Raw genomic sequence first — 19,947 nt, 5'->3', positions numbered from 1 at the left:
ATGTAAATATGAAATTATTTCTGTGGTATATGTGAAATGCATTAGTTTTAAGATTAAACAAGATTGGTGCTTTTCATTAGTAATGAAAAACATTTTTTCACATGTTGCAAAAATTACTATTTGTCAATGATGATAAACTGTGTTACTTTATTTATTTTCTACAGTTATAGCTATGATTTGACTCATTCGCTTCAGTTCAATCTAACACTGCTGAAAATGCCCAGTGAAGGATTAAAAAGTGAAACCTTTGGACATGGCCGTCAGGAGAGTTTTGATATCTTTGAGGATGAGGATGTTACAGCACAGGCTGGAAGTGGTGGGTATTAAACATCATGGATCCAGGTGTTTATTGAATGATAATACAAGTTGAATATTAGAAACATATACATGATGATCTGTCCCTTTCCTCCTGAGATAACTGCAGTTGCTTTTTTTCATATTGCAAAATGATAAATGGGACATGAATTATACTAATTATACTTCCAGATGTAATTGCATACTCTCATTCAGAGTAGCTGAACAATGTTCACAATGATGCATAGAGTCACCAACATGAATGTTTGCAGCAAGTGGAACAATTTTCAATTGACATTTTCCATTAAAATTAATTTGTAAACTTTTTTTTAGAGGTAACGTATAGATTCCAGACTTTAAGATTGGAATTGTAAAAGTTGTAATAGTTGAAAACTTGTGCTTTATATGTATTGATAAAATGTGCTCATTGTTTTTAATCAAGACTTCTGAGGACAGCTCTGAGTAGAAGCTAGATGTTTCTGGGGAATGAGCACTTGCTTTGTTCCATCTCCAAGTTATGGATTATATCCAATGTCGGCACAGCTGGAATGAGAACGTTTGCTTGCTAGATTTGTAAATATAGTTCGGAAAAACATTAAGCTTTAGTTTTCTTTACCCCGCTGATCACTGTCTACCTATGCACCCAACTGTTTCTTAAATTGTGTTTTTTGACTCCATTACTCTACTCAAAAGTCCATTTCATGGATTGATAACTCTTGTGAAAAAGAAAGTTTAATTTCATCCTTCTTCCCCTTACTTATCCAGTATTTAACCTATTAAAATTCTCCAACTCTCGAATATTCAACTTTAATTATTTAAATGTATTTGTGGAGTATTTGTATCGTCCATTTATATCCCTTTATGGGCTTTGTACTTCTCAATTGTTTAGTTAACTCCACATGCCATTGATCTGCCACATCCAGGCCAACGGACCTCTTTCAATTGCAACCATGAATAACTAATTGCATTCAACTTGTAGCAATTTGTGGTGCGGGCTGTGAAAAATAGATATCACATTCACCCTGAAGTCCATAATTATACAATGTAATTTGTACTATGTTAGATATCTTGTGCTGTTTCTAATAGACTAAGGTACGAAACAAGTGCAAATTTGTGATGGATATTGCTGAAGTTGGAGCTGATCTTTATAACCCAGAATAGACTTCCCAGCTGCTTGAAGTAAAATCAGATCACTCTTAGGACAAATACTTGATGAATACAGAACCTGCTGTCCTGCTATTTATCCAAATCAGTGAAAGGACAAAAAGCATCAAACCATTGTGCAGATTCCAGATTGTACAGGAGCGAAGCCACAAGTGATCAGTTGGTAGCATATAGTATTTTAATGCATGATATGGTCATAATTCATTTTTTTATGTTATGTCTAAGACAACAAAATATTTATCCTTTTCAGCTGCTGGACATTATGGCATTCTGAATGAGCCCTCCCTTAAATATGCTTGGAACAGTTACATCTTAGAAAAGGTCAAAGCTGCTGTCCACCAGAACTGGTTGTTGTACATTATTCATGGATTCTGTGGTCAATCAAGTATCCTTTACTAAAATTTGAAAATTTAAAATGTTATCTGTCCTATTGAAAGCTATTCAACGACAGCCTCAAAACTAAACCTTGTAGATCTAATTAAATGAGAATTTCACGAAACAAATATGCACTCAGATAGAAAACAGACTCTTATGCTAAGCATCTTGGCTTTGGGAAGTCCACTGAAATACAGAAAAGGCCTGTGTATTATTGATGGTTAATTTAAATTTGATTTAAGTTTACATTATTCAACCATTCTTTCTCATTAGCAAATTTCATGTTACAGCAAGTTGTAAAGCTACATCACCAAATGACTATAGCAATCAAAACTGAAGTAATTACCTTAAGACACAGAAAGAGATGAATTTTAAAGGAGATAAACGCAAAACAACACGTCAAATTTGGAAACATAAACCATGTGCTACTTGGTTGTCCATTGACGAAACAAAAAAATAAATTTTAGGTGACATTAACTAATCCGTAATTTGACCAATGTGTGATAACCTAGAACATCTTGACACCAAGAATATCTACGTGAGAATCCTACTCATTGACTGCAGTTCAGCCTTCAACGCTATTATCCCCTTGAGACTGATTGATTACTAAACTTAGTGATCTCAGACAAAGCCCCACTCTCTGCAACTGGACCCTCAGTTTCCTGACCTATCGGCCACAATCAGTGAAGATTGGGGACAATATTTCATCCTCACTAACACTCCACACTGGAGCCCCCCAGGGGTGCATGCCCAGCCCCTACTATACTCAGTGTGTACCCATGATTGCATCGCCAAATACCAGACTAATGCCATTCACAAGTTTGCTGATGACACCACCATAGTCAGTCAAATCTCAGATGGTGACGATACAGATTACAGACGAGAGGTGGAAGACCTGGAAAAATGGTGCATTGAGAACAACCTAGCTCTCAATGCCAGCAAAACCAAGGAACTCATTATTAACTCTCGGCAGGATGTTACTCATGCCCACACACACACACACACACACTAACAGCGCAGAGGTGGAACGAGTGGAGGTTGTCAAGCTCCTGGGAGTGGTCATCCACAACAAGCTTTCTTGGACTCTTCATGCAGCCGCACCAATTACAAAGACCCAACAACGTCTCTTCTTCCTCAGGCAGGTGAGGAAATTTGGCATGACGGCAAATATCTCTACCAACTTGTATAGGTGCGCTATCGAGAGCATTCTGTCTGGATGTATCGCTACCAGGTATGGCAACTGTACCATTCAAGATCGGACACGGTTATAGAGAATGGCGAACTTGGTTCGGACAATCACAAAGGCCAACCTCCTATCTACAGAATCGATCTACCAGACCCACTGTCAAGGAAAGGCCGCCAGCATTCTCAAAGATCCATCCCACACTGGCAATGTTTTTCTACAATCTCTATCATCAGGGAGAAGGTACAGAAGCCTGAACACACGCACTAGCCAGTTTCGTAACGGTTTCTATCCTACTGTTGTTAGAATACTGAATGGACTCTCAAACTCTTAACATTCCTCTGTACCTGTGTTTTTGTTTTAGTTTTTGCCGCTGTTTACCTATGTGATCTGCCTGTATTGCTCACAAGGCAAAGCTTATCACTGTGCCTCGATACACATGATAATAAATTCAATTCCATTCATATTAGAAAATGGTTAAATAAATTTAGAGATGCAGCTCAATGATTTTACCAATAATACAGTTTAAAAATAATAATGATGAAGCACCTTGGGAGGTGTTCACAGCATAAAAGAGTAATCCATGAATATAAATAATAGCTGAGTTCAGTCTCCAGCTCACTCTAGTTATTTGCAGTCTGTAAAATTCAGTGGTGAGGTGACAAGACACTTCAGGCATGTAAAGCTATTGTGCATTATCACTAGTGTGAGTTCACATTTAAAACTAACCTAATCAATGTAGTGCCTTGCATATTGGGAAAATAATTTGAAATTATTTTGACCAGGAACTTCAGAATTGAAACAGTAGACTTCATTTAAGTGCTAACCAAGTCGGATCTGTACTGTTAGTTCAATCTCCACTTGACTCTGCTGGGACTGGTGTTTTTGCAGCTTACAAAATTAGGGAAGTAGAAGGGGTTTCAAACTAAATATTGAGGGCTAACGAGTAAATAGGGAAGATGCTAAATCCAAGAGGCTGAGGGGTAACCTTAGAGATTTATAAAATTATAAGGGGCATAGATAGGGTAAATAGACAAATCTTTTCCCTGGGGTGAGGGTGTCCGAACTAGAGGGCATAAGTTTAGGGTGAGAGAGGAATGACTTAAAAGGGTCCTCAGGCAACTTTTTCACAAGAGGATGGTGTGTGTATGGCATGGACTGCCAGAGAAAGTGGTGAAGGCTGATACAATTACAACATTTACAAGGCATCTGGATAGGTATATGAACAGGAAGGGTTTAGAGGGATATGGGCCAAGTGCTGACAAATGGGACTAGATTAATTTAGGATATTTCGTGGGCACAGACGAGTTGGACCCAAGGGCCTGTTTCTGTGCTATACATCTCTGACTCTGTAATTGAGAATGCAATATAAATGGATTGTAGATGAATTGAGCAGATATCTTGCATCAGTCTTCACTACTAGGGAGTATCTCACAAACCTCTACAAATTAGGAAATGAAAGGGAGGAAGGTACTTGGGAAAATTAAAATCGTCAAAGAAGTGAGAGTGAGGAAATTGTTGGTATATCGACAATATTATCGGTGCTGCCTCCCTCTCTCTCCTCCAGAATTGGAAAAGTTTTTTGATTTTGCTTCCAATATCCACCCTACTCTCCCACCACCTGGTACATTAGATTAGATTAGACTTACAGTGTGGAAACAGGCCCTTCGGCCCAACAAGTCCACACCGACCCGCCGAAGCGCAACCCACCCATACCCCTACATTTACCCCTTACCTAACACTACGGGCAATTTAGCTTGGCCAATTCACCTGACCCGCACATCTTTGTGACTGTGGGAGGAAACCGGAGCACCCGGAGGAAACCCACGCAGACACGGGGAGAACGTGCAAACTCCACACAGTCAGTCGCCTGAGTCGGGAATTGAACCCGGGTCTACAGGCGCTGTGAGGCAGCAGTGCTAACCAATGTGCCACCGTGCCGCCCATCATCTCTGACTCTTCCCTTTCTTTCCTTGACATCTTTGTTTCCATTTCTGGGGATAAGCTGGCCACTATTATTCACTATAATCCCATTGACTTCCACAGTTACCTGGATTATACTTCCTCAGACCGTGCTTCTTGTAAAGACTCTTCCATTCTCCCAGTTCCTCCATCTCTGTTGTATTTGTTCTGATGATGCCAACTTTGACAAGGGAGCCTCTGAAATGTCCATTTTCTTCCTTGACCAAGGATTCCCCACATTGTTGTTGACAGGGCTGTCAGCTAGGTTCAACCCATCTCCCACACTTTAGCCCTCATCCACACTCTCTCTTCACCCACAACAGCAGTAGGGTGCCCCTTGTCCTTACCTACCATCCCACCAGCATCCACATCCAGAGGATTATTTAGACTCCAATTTCATCACCTCCAGCGAGATGCCACCACCAGATACACCTTCACTTTACCTCCCTTGTCAGCCTTCCACTGGGATCGTTCCCTTTAGGACACACTGGTCCATTCTTCCTTCACTCCCAACAGGCCCCAAAAGCCTCACGACACCCTCCGCTGTAACCACACAAAGTTAACACCTATCCATTTACTTCCTCCCTCTTCCGTATCCAAGGGCCCAAACACACCTTCTGGGTGAAGCAGCACATTACCTGCAATTCACAAAATTTATTCTACTGTATTCACTGCTCACAATGTGGTTTTCTCTACATTGTGAAAACAAAACATAGACTGGGTGACTGCTTTGCAAAACACTTGCAGTAAGTTCACAAAAAAGACCCCGAATTTTCAGTTGCCTGAACAAGCTACTCTGTTCCCTGGCCAGTGTCTCTGTCTCAGGTTTGCTGCGATATTCCAGTGAAGCTCAGCCGAAGCTGGAAGAACAGCATCTTGTTTTATGCTTGGGGAACCTGCAGCCTTCTGAACTCGATATAATTTTGAGTTAAGTAACTTAGGGCTTGAGCTCTCCCATATCCTTACCCAATTTCTGCACACCAGGCCTTGTTTATACATTGTTCACCACTAACATTGCCCATTAAGAGCTATTCACCCTCCTAGCCAGATCTTTATCCACTACTTCATCTTCCAACTGTTCTTCTCTCTCTTTGGGCTCTATCCCCACTTTTCTTTTTACTCCTTATCCCCATCCCCCACCCTGTCTTCTGCATATAAACTGACATTTTCCTAGGTGCCATCAATTCTGAGGAAGGGTCGCTTGCCTCAGAATATTACCTCTGAATTCTGTCCAAATGCTGCCAGACCTGCTGAGTTTTTCCAGCAATTTCTATTTTTGTCTCTGATTTATAGCATCTGCAGTTCTTTTGGTTCTTAAATTGTTACGCAATCTGGGCTGGCAATTGCTTGAGTCCTAATTCATTTTAGGATCTTAAAAGGAAAGTAAGATATTTGATATATTGATTTTAATTTTCCCAAACTCCTCAAATTCAAGAACAGTCCATTAGATTGGAAGATAATCAACTTTTATTCAATATGGAGGAAAACAGAAAGCCGTAAAATACAGGCTAGTTAGTTTAACATTGTGGGAAAAATGTTAGGTGTAAAAAGCTATGATTTAAGAAATCAAAGTAGAGCCCTTAGTTATATGTAAAATAATTTTGCACTGTCATCATATTTTATCAACATGGATTTGTAAATGGGAACTCATGTTTATCGATTCTTTTGAAGTTCTTTGAGGCAGTAACATGCTGTGGATGAAGGAGACAAATATTCCCCACACTAATGACTGAAAGAGAAAATTTCCTGTCGCTTCCATCTTAAATGGGCGATCCTAATTTTTGAACTGCCTCCCCTACTTTATGGAAAACAACTGCCAAAACTGTCAGGTTCCCTCAGGATCATCTATCTTCAAATAAAATCACTTTCTCATTCTTCTTCGTCCTAATGGATTCTGGCCCAACCTGCTCAAACTTTCCTCCTAAGACAACACTGACATCCCAGGAATGAGTTGGGATGAATCTTCTCTAAACTGCTCTTAAAACCGTTCTATTCCTCCTTGGGTAAGGAGACCAAAATTGTACTCCAGATACCGTCTAAGGCCTTGGAAAACTGCAGCAACGCTTCTGCACTCTTATACTCAATTGTCCTTGCAATGCATGCTCACGTCCCACTTGTCTTCCTTATCACTTGCTATGTCTGCATTTTATTTTGATGTACCAGGGCACCCAGATCTCTAAGTTACAGAGTTTTGCAATTTCCCTCCATGCAAATAAGCTGTTGTTTTTCTATTCGTCTTGCCAAAATAAACAGACTCACATTTTTTCACTTTTTTTTGTGCTGATCCACTAAATAAATCTCTTTTTAGACTCCTTATGACCTCTTGACAACTTACTATCCTACCTATTTACTTACTATCCTATCCTATTTGTGTCATCAGTAAATTTGGCTCCATATATTAGATGCCTTCATCTAAGTTATTAATATAGACTTTAAATATTGAGGCCCCAGCACTGATTTGAGCCTCCCATCATTTATCCCAAATTGCTGCTTCCTGTTGGTAAACAAATCCTCTATCCATGCTTACCCCTTATACCATAGCTCTTATTTTATGTTGTAACTTTTGATGTGGACCCTATGGAAATTGAGGTACACCACATCGACATGTTCCCCTTTACCCACCTTGCCTGTTCATTCCTCAGAGAAAGCTAATAAATTAGTCAAATGCAATTTTCTTCCACAAACCATGTTGATTGCTTTTGGTCCCACTTTAACTTCGGATATTTGTCGGATGATGAAACTCAGAATGAAAATTGAAAGTACTACCAAAATCCTCACCGTAACATTATCAGATACCTTTACCATACTTGAGATCACTTAAAATTTTTGTGATTCATTCTCCACATCCCTGTCTGTGAAATACATTGCTGCCTTTCAAAATTCGCTTAATTTATTCTACAGTGTTTACTGAATTCTCATTTGGATCATGTTTATTATTAGCTAGGTAACTTTGACCTGTATTTCATTATGTAGTTCATGTAAAGTAAAACATGCTGAAATGTTTTCTCCTGAGCTTTCTTTAACTTCACTGTCAGAATTGCTGATCTATGGCAGACCAGTTTACGTTACTTTGATAGCCAGAAGATCCTGTAGGTTTGCTGGAACACGTTTCCTGAAAAGAGGTGCAAATTGTGAGGTATATCTATACAAATTGCAAAAAACCTTGTTCAAACTAGAGTGTGACCCATATGCCATAACGAAATAAAATATTTAACGTTGTATTAATGATGTGAAACCTTGTTGATATTTTTCCCTTTCCCAGGGAGATGTGGCAAATGAAGTAGAGACTGAACAGATAATTCATGATGCTTCTGTGATGTCCTTTTCTGCTGGAAGTTACTCCTCTTATGTACAGGTTCGAGGTTCTGTTCCACTCTATTGGTCTCAGGACATTTCCACAATGATGCCCAAACCACCCATTACATGTAAGTATCGGAGAATCTGATAAATGTCTCACTTAGTTAAACCAAACATTTTAGCTTTTATTATCTTAAATTTGTTGTCAGACTTGAGAGATGCTAGCTAATTGTATTTATTGCCTACATCTAATTGCACTAATTGTGAATTTTGTAAACAGTTGTAATTTCTGTGCTGATTGTTAACACAATTTTGCCATGTTGAAAATCCATCAATATAACCTTGAGTTCCACCAGATTTAAGTCTATAGTCTTTCTGATCACACACGCAATGACTTTTATACTTTTTCTTATGTGCAATTTATGCTGTGGGACCAGCATGCTGTGAATATTTGTAACATTTAGGGAATAGACAACTGTAAGTGTTTACTACATTTGATTCCTCTAAAATATTAGTTATATTTAATTTTGTTACAATGGAAGGGTTTGTTGCAAGGTTTTCAATAAGTCACTCAAAAAACTTCAGGCTTAACTGAAGCTCAGTTCCTGGATCAGTCAGCTAGAAGTAAAGACAACATGTTCACCTGCTTTTTCTAAAGAGCATGTGCCGATATGCATTTTTAAAAAAATTCTTTATTTAAACTTTTTCTCTTCGCCAACATAGTCTTTCATGTATTTCTTTTTTATATTTAGATTTTTTTCACTCTTGCATGTAATTGAAGGATTTTGTTGCTGCTACACATGCTCTTAGGTGTCAACAAGTGTAACTTTTAATTTAAAAATTGTGAACAGTTGTGGTCCCAGCATTGATCCCTGTTACACTCCACTGGTGACAGGTTGCCATTTTGAAAATGCCCCTTCTATCCAAATTAGTCCTCTAATAGCTGGTCAATTATCTACCTATGCTTGTATACTAATCCTGACTCCAGGGGATCTGATCTTATTAAGTAGCCTTATGTGCAGTACTTTTGCAAATCTTCTAGATCTTACCTTGCTTTAAAAAGATTCATGAATCATCTGCCAACTTCCACATTGATTTTGTTTTTGATGCAAGCTGAATGAGGAAAGGTAATCAATATTGAAGATAAACATTTCCTATTCTTTTCAGTTCAAGCTCTTACCTGGCCATCTACTTGTTTATCTAATTTTTGATAAATCATTACTCATCATATTATTTTTACTACTCTACCTCCTTATCCAAAAGATTATATGACCATTGCCTTGCTCGTGTATCTAACCATTTTTCAAGGGATGGTAACCTTAATTCAAATTTCTTTTGGCATTTTATTCTGTTTCCTTTATAGTGGACCAGGCAGACCCTTTTGCTCATGTGGCAGCTCTTCACTTTGACCAAATGTTCCAAAGGTTTGGCTCCCCCATTATTATCTTGAATCTAGTCAAGGTGAGTTTCTCATTAATCTTTCAAGGTACCACGATGAAGTACATATTGGTGGTTGATTCTCCAATTTTCCTCTTTTTCTTATTTGCCAATTTTCCTCCTCTTGTAGATAACTGTATTACAAAAGCATTCTGCAATTCTAGGAAGCAGCTACAATTGAGTATCAATAGGTTATTTGACCTCAATGACACCATCCCCATACATGGCATTTTGTAAGTGCTATCCAGAGTTTAATTTAGATAAATGTAAAGCGCTGCATTTTGGAAATCAGAGCAGGACTTATCCACTTAATGGTAAGGTCCTGTGGAGTGTTGCTGAACAAAGAGTCCTTGGAGTGCAGATTCATAGTTCCTTGAAAGTGGAGTCACAGGTAGATAGGATAGTGAAGCAGGCATTTGATATGCTTTCCTTTACTGGTCAGAGCATTGAGTATAGGAGTTGGACGGTCATTTTGCGGCTATACAGGTCATTGGTGAGGTCATTTTTGGAAAATTGTGTGCCATTCCGGTCTCCCTCCCTAGGAAGGCTGCTGTGAAACTTGTAAAGAGTTACAAGGCTGTCACCAGAGTTGGAGTGTTTGGGAGAAGCTGAATAGGCTGGGGTTGCTTTCTCTGGAGAGTTGAAGGCTGAGGGGTGACCTTATGGAGGTTTATAAAATGATGAGAGGCATTGATAGGGTAAATAGGCAAGATCTTTTACCTGGGGTGGTGGAGTCCAGAAGTAGAAGGCATAGTTTTAAGGTGAGAGATGAAAGATTTTCATGGGAATTAAGGGGCAACATTTTCATGCAAAGGGTGGTGTGTGTATGGAATGTGCTGCCAGAGGAAGTGGTGGGGTTTTTATTAACATTGTAACATTTAAAAGGCATCTAGATGTGTATATGAATAGGAGGGGTTTAGAGAGATATGGGCCAAATGCTGGTAAATGGGACTAGATTAATTTAAGATATCTGATCGGCATGGACAAGTTAGATCAAAGGATCTGTCTCCGAGCAGTACATCTATATGACTTTGTTTGGAAGTTTTTGTCATCTTATTGAGTTCATAGTTTTAACAAAGATAAGTGTTCAGTCACCTTTTTTGACTGCAAGCTGTAGATGTTTTTCTCCTTAGCACCATTGTCGCATACTGCTCTTTATTGCTCTTTAGTTAGTTAAGAAGGCTGATGTTGGGTAGAATTTCTTTAATTCAAATAATTCAATGTCACTGAGCCTCTCATTCTCTCTCTCAATACTGCCAAAAGCAACATGTATTACAGCTCAGCAGTATGCACTTAGTTTGTTTTTAGGTTGCAAAACCCTCCAGGCCTTTTTCAATTAAAGAAGTACCTTACACAATCATCTACAATTGTGGCTTGTATCTTAATTCTCTAAAGTCTGTTCACTATCTACAACAATTCACAAGAGTGTGATGGAACACTTTCCACTTGTATGAAGGAGTACGGCTCCAAAAAAAACAAAAACATGTTGATGCCACCTAGAACAAAGAGTTCACTTAACTGGCACTCTAACCACCACTATCCACTGTCCTTATTTTTAGACACTGACCTTCATCCCAGTATCTTTCACGAAGGGAAACATCCTTTAGCATCCTTTTTTGTAAAGCTCTCTTGGAATCTGTTTATATTTCTGTAAGATCTTCTAATTAAGTTCCAATGTATAAAACCTGCCCAACCTCTTCTCATAAGTTAATCCCTCGCCCATCCCAGGTATCAATTGAGTGAACCTCCTTCAAGCTGATTTGTTAAGTAAGGAGACTAAAACTGTAGACTGTGAAACTAAATAGATCTGAACTCAATCAATAATTGCAAAACATCTCTACTTTTATTCCTTTCGCAATTATAGGCTACATTCCACTTGCCTTCCTAATCACTTGCTGCGCTTGCACAGTAACTTTTCATGATTCATGTACCAGGATAGTCGGATTTCTTTGTAGCTCAAAGTTCTCCAAGCTCTCCACATTTAAATTTGTTGCTTTTCTGTACTTCCTCCTGAAGTGGACACATTTTCCCACTTTAGATTACATCTGTCTTTTTTATTTTATCTTCTAACTTAATCTATCTACACCCCTTTCAGACTTATGTCTTCCTGACTGCTTACTTTCCTACCTACCGTTGTATCATCAAATTAGCTACCACATATTTGATCCCTTCTCCAAGGTATTTATTACGTGACTCATTGCTATCATTACTACAGGGAAAGTATTATATAATTAATGTTTTGTGCAATTAAAATGGAGGAGAGCAATATTCATGGCTGTAATAAGAATTAATTGCAAATGTCAATGAAGACTGAATCAGGATTTCTGATTCATCATTAGCAAAAATCTTGGCATAGTTATTCATTGGTTCAGTATTATTTCTCCCACCCTTTTATGGAATCATCAAGGTCTGATATGAGAGACACTAAGTTGTCTCAGTTGCTTATATGCTGTAAAATGCTATTTTGTGCAAAACAAAGAGTTCTGACTGACTAGTAGAACTTTAAAAAAAATGATTTTCTTAACTGCAGGTTTTTTTAACCAGTGAATTTAAACTTTTAAAATACTTTTACATGCAATTAATTTAAAACTAAACAATTTTTTTAGAGTTTACATAAGGCACTGCTATTTTTGTAACCAACCTTAAATTTTGACATTTCATTATGAGGTAACAAGTCAAGTTTTGTAATTTTTAAAGCTACAACTTTTATTTAGAAACGCGAGAGAAGAAAGCATGAGAGGATTTTGAGTGAAGCATTGTATTCTGCCATTGCATATTTGAACCAGTTTCTTCCACCAGAATATATCATTCAGTACATTGCATGGGACATGGCCAAATATACAAAAAGGTAAAATGCTTACTATAATTCTGATTAGATATAGTTTGAGTTCCTGATCAAAATGTTTTGTCAAATTTGTCTGAGAGAACTGTTTCTTGAACACTTTTTTTTCCAGAATAACTGGTTTTGTATAGTTACTAATATGCAATTTAATTTACTATTACCTAATGCTTATTTATTGTTTTCAAATTGTTCTTCAAACTGTCATGAAAGGGTTCATTGTGACGTCGTACCATTTTTTTTCTATTAATCCTGGATTTGAATTCTGTCAAGATGAATATAACTTCCTCCTTCTACTTTGAAAGCCCTACTTAGTACATTCTAGATGGGCAAAAGAATCATCATTTATTGCTGCCTAAGACCTAATATGCACTGTCTAGGTATTCCCCTAGCCCCAAGCCCCTCCCATTTATCTCTCAGCTCCTGGTTCACAAGCTTCATCCCTGATGAAGGGCTTATGCCTGAAACGTAGATTTTTCTGCTTCTTGGGTGCTGCCTGACTTGCTGTGCTTTTCCAGCACCACACTCTCAACTCTGACCTCCAGTATCTGCAGTCCTGTCTTTCTCCTATACAGTAATATTTGCACTGCCATCTCTGTAATTTTAAATTGATCTCATATAATATGATGGAATTCATCTTGCTGAAGGTTATGACCTTCCTTTAGTTCTTTTGCTCGTAGCCTTTTAATGACTTATGTCCTTTGAAATTTTCAGAGATCTTAACAATTAGTTTCAATTGTGATTAGCTGTATCTGATAATTTATGTGGGATTTTCAATATGTTCTCTGTCCACCAGATGACTGAAAAATCATTTTAGATACACCACAGACTCAAAAAACACTTTAATTTCTAATGTTTTAAATGTACTCATAGGTGTGGGCATTGCTGAATTACTGAAGTTCACATGCGATAGGTAGACCCATAATGCACTTAGGGAGGGAATCCCAGGAGTTTGACCTGGTGACAATAAAGGAATAGCAAAATATTTCCAAGTCAGGATGATGAATGGTTTGGCGAGGAATTTGCAGATGGTCTTCCCATATATTTTCTGCCCTTTTAGATGGTAACAATCATAGGTGTGGAAGGTGCTATCTAATAATCTTTCTCAAATTTAGCAGTGCATCTTGTCACACACTTCTATTGAGCAGAAATGTTTGTAGTGGAAGGATTAGATATTTATGGAAGTGGTGCCAATCAAACAGGTGACTTTGTCCTGAGGGCGGACTGTGGGGAGTCAGAAGATGCATTACTTACTGCAGGATTCCTAGTCTCTGACCTGCGTTTGTGGCTGCAATATTTATATGGCTAATCTAGTTTGGTTTCTGGTCAGTAGTAATACTAGAATGTTGATAGTGGATTCATTGATGGCAAATTCCATTGAATTTCAAGAGCTGATGGTTATGTGATTTCACAGAGATGGTCATTGCCTGGTATTTGTGTGGTGCAAATGTTACTTGTCCATTTTCAGCCAAACCTGGGTATTGTCCAAGTCTTGGTGCTATTGGACATGGATTGCGCCATAAATGCTGCTAAACTTTGTGCAATCATCAGCAAACATCCCCACTTCTGATCTTATGATGGAGGGTAGGTCATTGATGCAAGTGATGGTTAGACCCAGGAATACCTGCAGAGATGTCCTAGAGCTGACCTCCTCTTCCTTTTTTCCAGGCATGATTCTAGCCAGTGGGGTTTTTGCCCCTGAAAGGGGATGATGGCCAGTGAGTATTATCACGAGACTATTCATTCAGAGACCTAGGTAATGTCCTAGCAACCTGTGTTGAACTCCTGCCATGGCAGGTGGTGAAATTTAAACTCGTTAACAAATCTGGAATTAAGAGTTTAATGATGACCATGAAATCCTGTCAATTATTGGAAAACCCCATCTGGTTCGCTAATGTTCTTAAGGGAAGGAAAATGCCATCCTTACCTGGTCTAGCCAATATGTGGCCGAATCAAAGTCTTATACAATTGTAAAATGACCTGCCAACTCTTGTATTCAGTACCCAGTCTGTTGAAGGAAAGCATGCCGTATGCTGCCTTGACCACTCTACTGCCCTGCATTGCCACCTTCAGGGAACAATGGACCAGACCACCTAGATCTCTCTGTACATTGATTTTACTAGGACTTTTCCATTTAGTTTGTTCTGGAATTGCATCTTCCAAAATGCATCACATCGCATTTGGCCGGATTGAACTCCATCTGCCATTTCTCTGCCCAACTCTCCAATCTGTCTATATTCTGCTGTATTCTCTGACAGTCCCCTCCACCAATCTGAGTGTCAATTACAAACTTGTTAATGATGCAACCTACACCTTCCTCCAAATCAATTTTATGTAGGTAAAAACAATGACTGCAGATGCTGGAAACCAGATTCTAAATTAGTAGTGCTGGAAAAACACAGCAGTTCAGGCAGCAGCCGAGGAGCAGTAAAATTGACGTTTCGGGCAAAAGCCCTTCAGCCCGAAATGTTGATTTTACTGCTCCTCAGTTGCTGCCTGAACTGCTGTGCTTTTCCAGCACCACTAATCCAGAATCCAAATCATTTATGTATATCAAAAACAACAGTGGTACCAGCACAGATCTCTGTGGGACACCACTAGTCACAGGTCTCCATTTTAAGAAGCTCCCTTCCACTACAACTCTCTGTTTCCTGTTACCCAACCAGTTCTCTAACCATCTAGCTGGAGCACCCTGGACCCTATGCAACTTCACCTTCTTCATCAGCCTACCATGGGGAACTTTATCAAACGTCTTACTAATGTCCGTATATATGACATCTACACCCCTTCCCTCATCACCTCTTCAAAGAATTCTAGTAGGTTTATAAGCCATGACTTTCCCGCATGAAACCATGCTGCCTATCACTGATATACCCATTTTGAAAAAAACGGGCTTATATCCTATCCCTTAGTATCTTCTCCAGTAGCTTCCCTACCACTGACGTCAGGTTCACAGGTTTGTGGGCAATGTGGGCAATTTTTCAATTGTTAGGTAAATACCAATATTGTAGGTGTAAGAGAACAGCTTGGTTAGGGGTTGCTGGAATATTGTCAGAGTCCATAGCCTTCGTAGTATTCAATGCAGCCAACTGTTTCCTGATATCCCATGGAGTGAATCAACTTGTCTGCAGTCTTGCATCTGTGATGCTGGGGACCACTAGAGGAAGCTGAGATGAATCATCCACTCAGCAATCCTGGCAAGATCATTGTGAATGTTTCAGCTTTATCTTTTGCACTTCTGTGCTGGGCTCTCCTGTTGTTAATAATTTATGGAACCACCCCCTCCAGTGAGTTGTTGTCCAATCCTCCATCACTCACGATTGGATGTGCCAAAACTGCAGAGCTTGATTTTATCTGCTGGTTGTGACATTGCTTGGTGCTCTCTATCACTTGCTGCTTGGCATGCAACTGATCGTATTTTATAGCTTCACCATATTGATTCCTCATTTTAGGTATGGTTGGTGCTGCTCCTGGCATTCCCTCTTGCACTTGTTGAACCAGGCTTGATCCCCAACTTGATGTTAATGATAGAGTGGAGGCTAGCCAGGCTATAGATTTGCCATGATCATGTATGTTTTTCCCATTTTGATTGTTTCCTCACCACTTCCTGCAGACTCCATCTAGCAGCAATGTCATTCAGAGCTCGACTAGCTTGGTTAGTAACGTTAGCTGGTAGTAGACATTGAAATTCCCCATCCAGAGTGCATTCTGTGCCACTCACCTGCTGTGCTGTTCAAATGGAGGAATATCAAATGATCAGCTGAGGAAGGAGATGTGTGACGATCAGGAGATTTCCTTGCCCATATTAGACCTGATGTCTGGAGTCAATGTTGAGGACTTCCAGGGCAATATCCTCCCTCCTGTGTAGCGCTAAGCTGCCACATCCAATATGTCCTGCCAGTGAGAGAGAATCTAACCAGGAATTGTGATAGTGATAGTGTTGTCTGGAAAATTGTAAGATATGATTCTGTGAGTATGACTATGTCATGCTGTTGTTTCACTAGTCTGTGAGACAACTCTCCCAATTTTGGCACTAGCCCCCAAAATTTAAGAAAGAGGATTTTGCAGGGTCAACGGGGCTGCTTTTGCCATTGTCACATCCGCTACCTAGATGGATGTCACGTGATCTGCCCAGTTTCATCTTTTTTTTAAGACACTGTCTAATTATTTTTTTTTACAATTGAATGATTTCCTCAGCCATTTCAGAGGGTAGTTAAGAGTCAACCATATTGCTGTGGATTGGAGACACATGTAGGCCAGACCAGATAAGGATAGCAGTTTCCTTCTTGATAGGATATTAGTGGACCAGATGTTTTCTTTTCTGACAATCGTCAATAGTTTCATGGTCACCATTAGGCTCTTAGTTCCAGATTTTTATTGAATTAATATTCCACCAAATTCTATGGTGGGATTTGAACATGGGTGCCCAGAACATTACTTGAGTTAACAGTACAGTGATATTATTAACTTTGCTTCTTCCATTGCAGAAAGTTGAATTTGTTTTCAAACCAGATAATTGCAAAGAAGCAAAAAGCAGGCATTTGGTACTACAGTGTTTGGAGAAGGATAAGTGTAGACTGCAGGGAGGTATCAATGGTCCGGTTAGCTGGGCAGACAAGTGGCAAATGGAGTTCAAGCTGAAGAAGTGTAAGGTGATGTAATTAGGGAGCTCACATGAGGAATAGACAATTAACATGAGTACTGAGAGGAGTAAAGCATGTGAGGGACCTTAGATATCCTGAAGGTTGTAGGACAAGTCAATAAGGTGATTAAGAAGGCAAATGGAATCCTATCTTTTAGGTACAAAATATAAGAACAAGGGAGTTATGCAGGAACTGTACAGTCATTAGTTAAGACACAGCTTGAGTACTTTGTGTCATTCTGGTATCTCATTATAGAAAGGATGTAATTGCATTAGAGAAGGTATAGAAATAATTTACACGGATGTCACAAGGGTTGGAAAATTGCAACTATGAGGAAAGATTGTATTTCTCCTCAGACATCAGAGGATGAGAGGAGATTTGATTGAGATTAGAAAAAATATTGATTGAGTGGTTTGAAGGGAATGACTTGCTTTATCAGGGCATAGATGGAATTGGTAGAAAAATTTATAGGGATGATGGGGAACAATGATTTTTCAACAAAAGTATGGTTAAAGTCTGAAATTTATTGTCTGGAAGGGTAAGAATGGCAGAAGCCCTCAACTCATTTAGGAGGTGTCTGGATCTGTCACTCAAGTTCTATAACCTACACAGCTGTGGACCTGATGCTGGAAAGTAGGGTCAGGCCAGGTGGTTTAATAGCACATTCATGACAGGTCAAATAGCCTCTTTCTGTGTTATAAGCTTTCTAAGATGATGTTGGTGAAATTGAAGACTTTTTAAAACTCCATAGATCTTTCCAAAGTAGATACATAGATTAGTCAGATGGCATTTAACATTTATAAGTATGAAGTGATATGTTTTGGAAGAAGATCACAGGCCTCCAGTCTGAAAAGCAACTCTCCATCACCACCCTCTGTTTTCTACCTTTGAGCCAGTTCTGTATCCAAATGTTCCTGTATTCAATGTGATCTAACCTTGCCATTTAGTCTACCATGAGGAGCATTGTTGAATGCCTTATTGAAGTCCATATGAATTGCATTCACTTGGTGTGCCACAAGGATGGCTGCTGGGTCCACTGTTTTTCGTCATTTATATAAAAGACTTGAATGTGAACATAGGAGGTATAGTTAGTAAGTTGGAGGTGTAGTGGACAGTGAAGAAGGTTACCTCAGAGGTAATGGAATCTTGATCAAATCGGCCAATGGGCTGAGGAGTGGCAGATGGAGTTTATTTTAATGGCAATTTTTTCACACAGAGGGTAGTGAGTGCATGGAATGAGCTGTCAAAGGAAATGGTAGAAGCTGGGACATTTACAACATTTAAAGGCATCTCAATGAGTTTATGAATAGGAACGGTTTAGAGGGATATGGGCCAAATGCTGGCAAATGGGGCTAGATTAATTAAAGATATCTGGTTGGCATGGATGAATTGGACCAACAGGTCTATTTCCATGCTGTACATCTCTATGGCTCGAAATAACAAGACAGGGGAATATTGAATAAATAGCAGGTTGCTAGGAAGCTCAGAGGGATCTTGAGATGTTTATCCATAGATCCCTGAAAGCAGCAGGACAGGTTAATAAGGTTTCAAGAAGCTAGAGAGGATGCTAGCCTTTATCAGTGGTGGCTTGGGTTATTAGAGCAGGGAGGTCATTTTGAAGCTGCACAGGAGTTTGTCTAGGCCACAGCTGGAGTAACGTATGCAGCTCTGGTCACCACACTATAGGAAGAATAGATTGCACTGGATAGAGTGTATAGGAGAATTACATGGATGTTGCTTGAAATTGAGTAATTTAGCTCTGAAGAAAGGCTGAATTAGTTCAGGTTATTTTCTTCAGCACATTGAAGGCTGAGAGGTGGAACTGATTGTCTCGTAGAATCACTACAGTGTGGAAACAGGCCATTTGGCCCAACAAGTCCACATAGACCCTCCAAAGATTAACCCACCCAGACCTATTATGCTACCCTATTACTCTACATTTCCCCTGACTAATGCACCTAACCTACATATCCCTGAACACTATGGGCAATTTAGCATGGCCAGTTCACCTAACCTGCACATCTTTGGAATGTGGGAGGAAACCAGAGCTCCCAGTGGAAACCCATGCAGACACAGGGAGAATGTGCAAACTCCACACAGACAGCCACCCAAGGCTGGAACCCTGGTGCTGTTTGCAGCAGTGCTGACCACTGAGCCACCATGGATTGAAGTGTACAGGTTTATGAGAGACTTGGACAGGATGAATAAGAAGCAGCTGTTCCCCTTAGTTGAAGGGTCACTAACAGGGGGACATAATTTTAAAGTGAAAGGCAGAAGTTTTAGATAGGATTTGAAGAAAAATGTTTTCACCCAGAGGATAGTGGGAATCTGAATTCTGGGTGGTAGTTGAGGTGGAAACCTTGCAAATTTTAAAAAGTCATTTGATGAGCACTTGAAATGTCATAACATTCAAGGCTGTGGACCAAGTACTGGAAAGTGGGACACGTGTTATTTAGAGTTATTTGTTTTTGCAAGCTCAATGGTTCTAAGGGCCTCTTCTGTTTGAATCTATGAAAGTCCCCTCTGTGTATCTGCCAAATTGTTACATAAGCAATAATTATTATCAGAAAAAAACTGCACATAGAACTGTGGATGCTCCAATGCAAAACAAAGTAGAAATTGCTAGAGAAACTCATCAGGTCTGATAGCATCTGTGGAGAGAAAGCAGAGGTAACGTTTTGGGTCCAGTGACTCTTCTTTAGAACCCTTCTTTATTACTAGAACTCTAACTGCTGTTTTTAAACTTAAGGCAG

The 19,947-nt window shown here is 39.3% G+C and overlaps 1 protein-coding gene across 2 annotated transcripts in view; it reads left to right on the top strand.

Annotated features, from left to right (window-relative positions):
* The window catches only part of fig4a (FIG4 phosphoinositide 5-phosphatase a), a 122,806-nt gene that overhangs the window by 47,967 nt on the left and 54,892 nt on the right, over positions 1-19,947 (top strand). For both annotated transcript variants that reach the window (XM_060849256.1, XM_060849248.1), the window contains exons 7-12: positions 165-316; positions 1,709-1,843; positions 8,014-8,114; positions 8,241-8,403; positions 9,639-9,736; positions 12,427-12,560. In XM_060849256.1, coding sequence (XP_060705239.1) covers positions 165-316; positions 1,709-1,843; positions 8,014-8,114; positions 8,241-8,403; positions 9,639-9,736; positions 12,427-12,560 — 783 coding nt within the window. The remainder of the gene's footprint in view (positions 1-164; positions 317-1,708; positions 1,844-8,013; positions 8,115-8,240; positions 8,404-9,638; positions 9,737-12,426; positions 12,561-19,947) is intronic.

Source organism: Hemiscyllium ocellatum, chromosome 3 (genome assembly GCF_020745735.1).
Source record: "Hemiscyllium ocellatum isolate sHemOce1 chromosome 3, sHemOce1.pat.X.cur, whole genome shotgun sequence".
NCBI lineage: Eukaryota > Metazoa > Chordata > Chondrichthyes > Orectolobiformes > Hemiscylliidae > Hemiscyllium > Hemiscyllium ocellatum.
The sequence above is the reverse complement of the archived record's forward strand: the minus strand, read 5'-3'. Positions and strand labels throughout refer to the sequence as shown.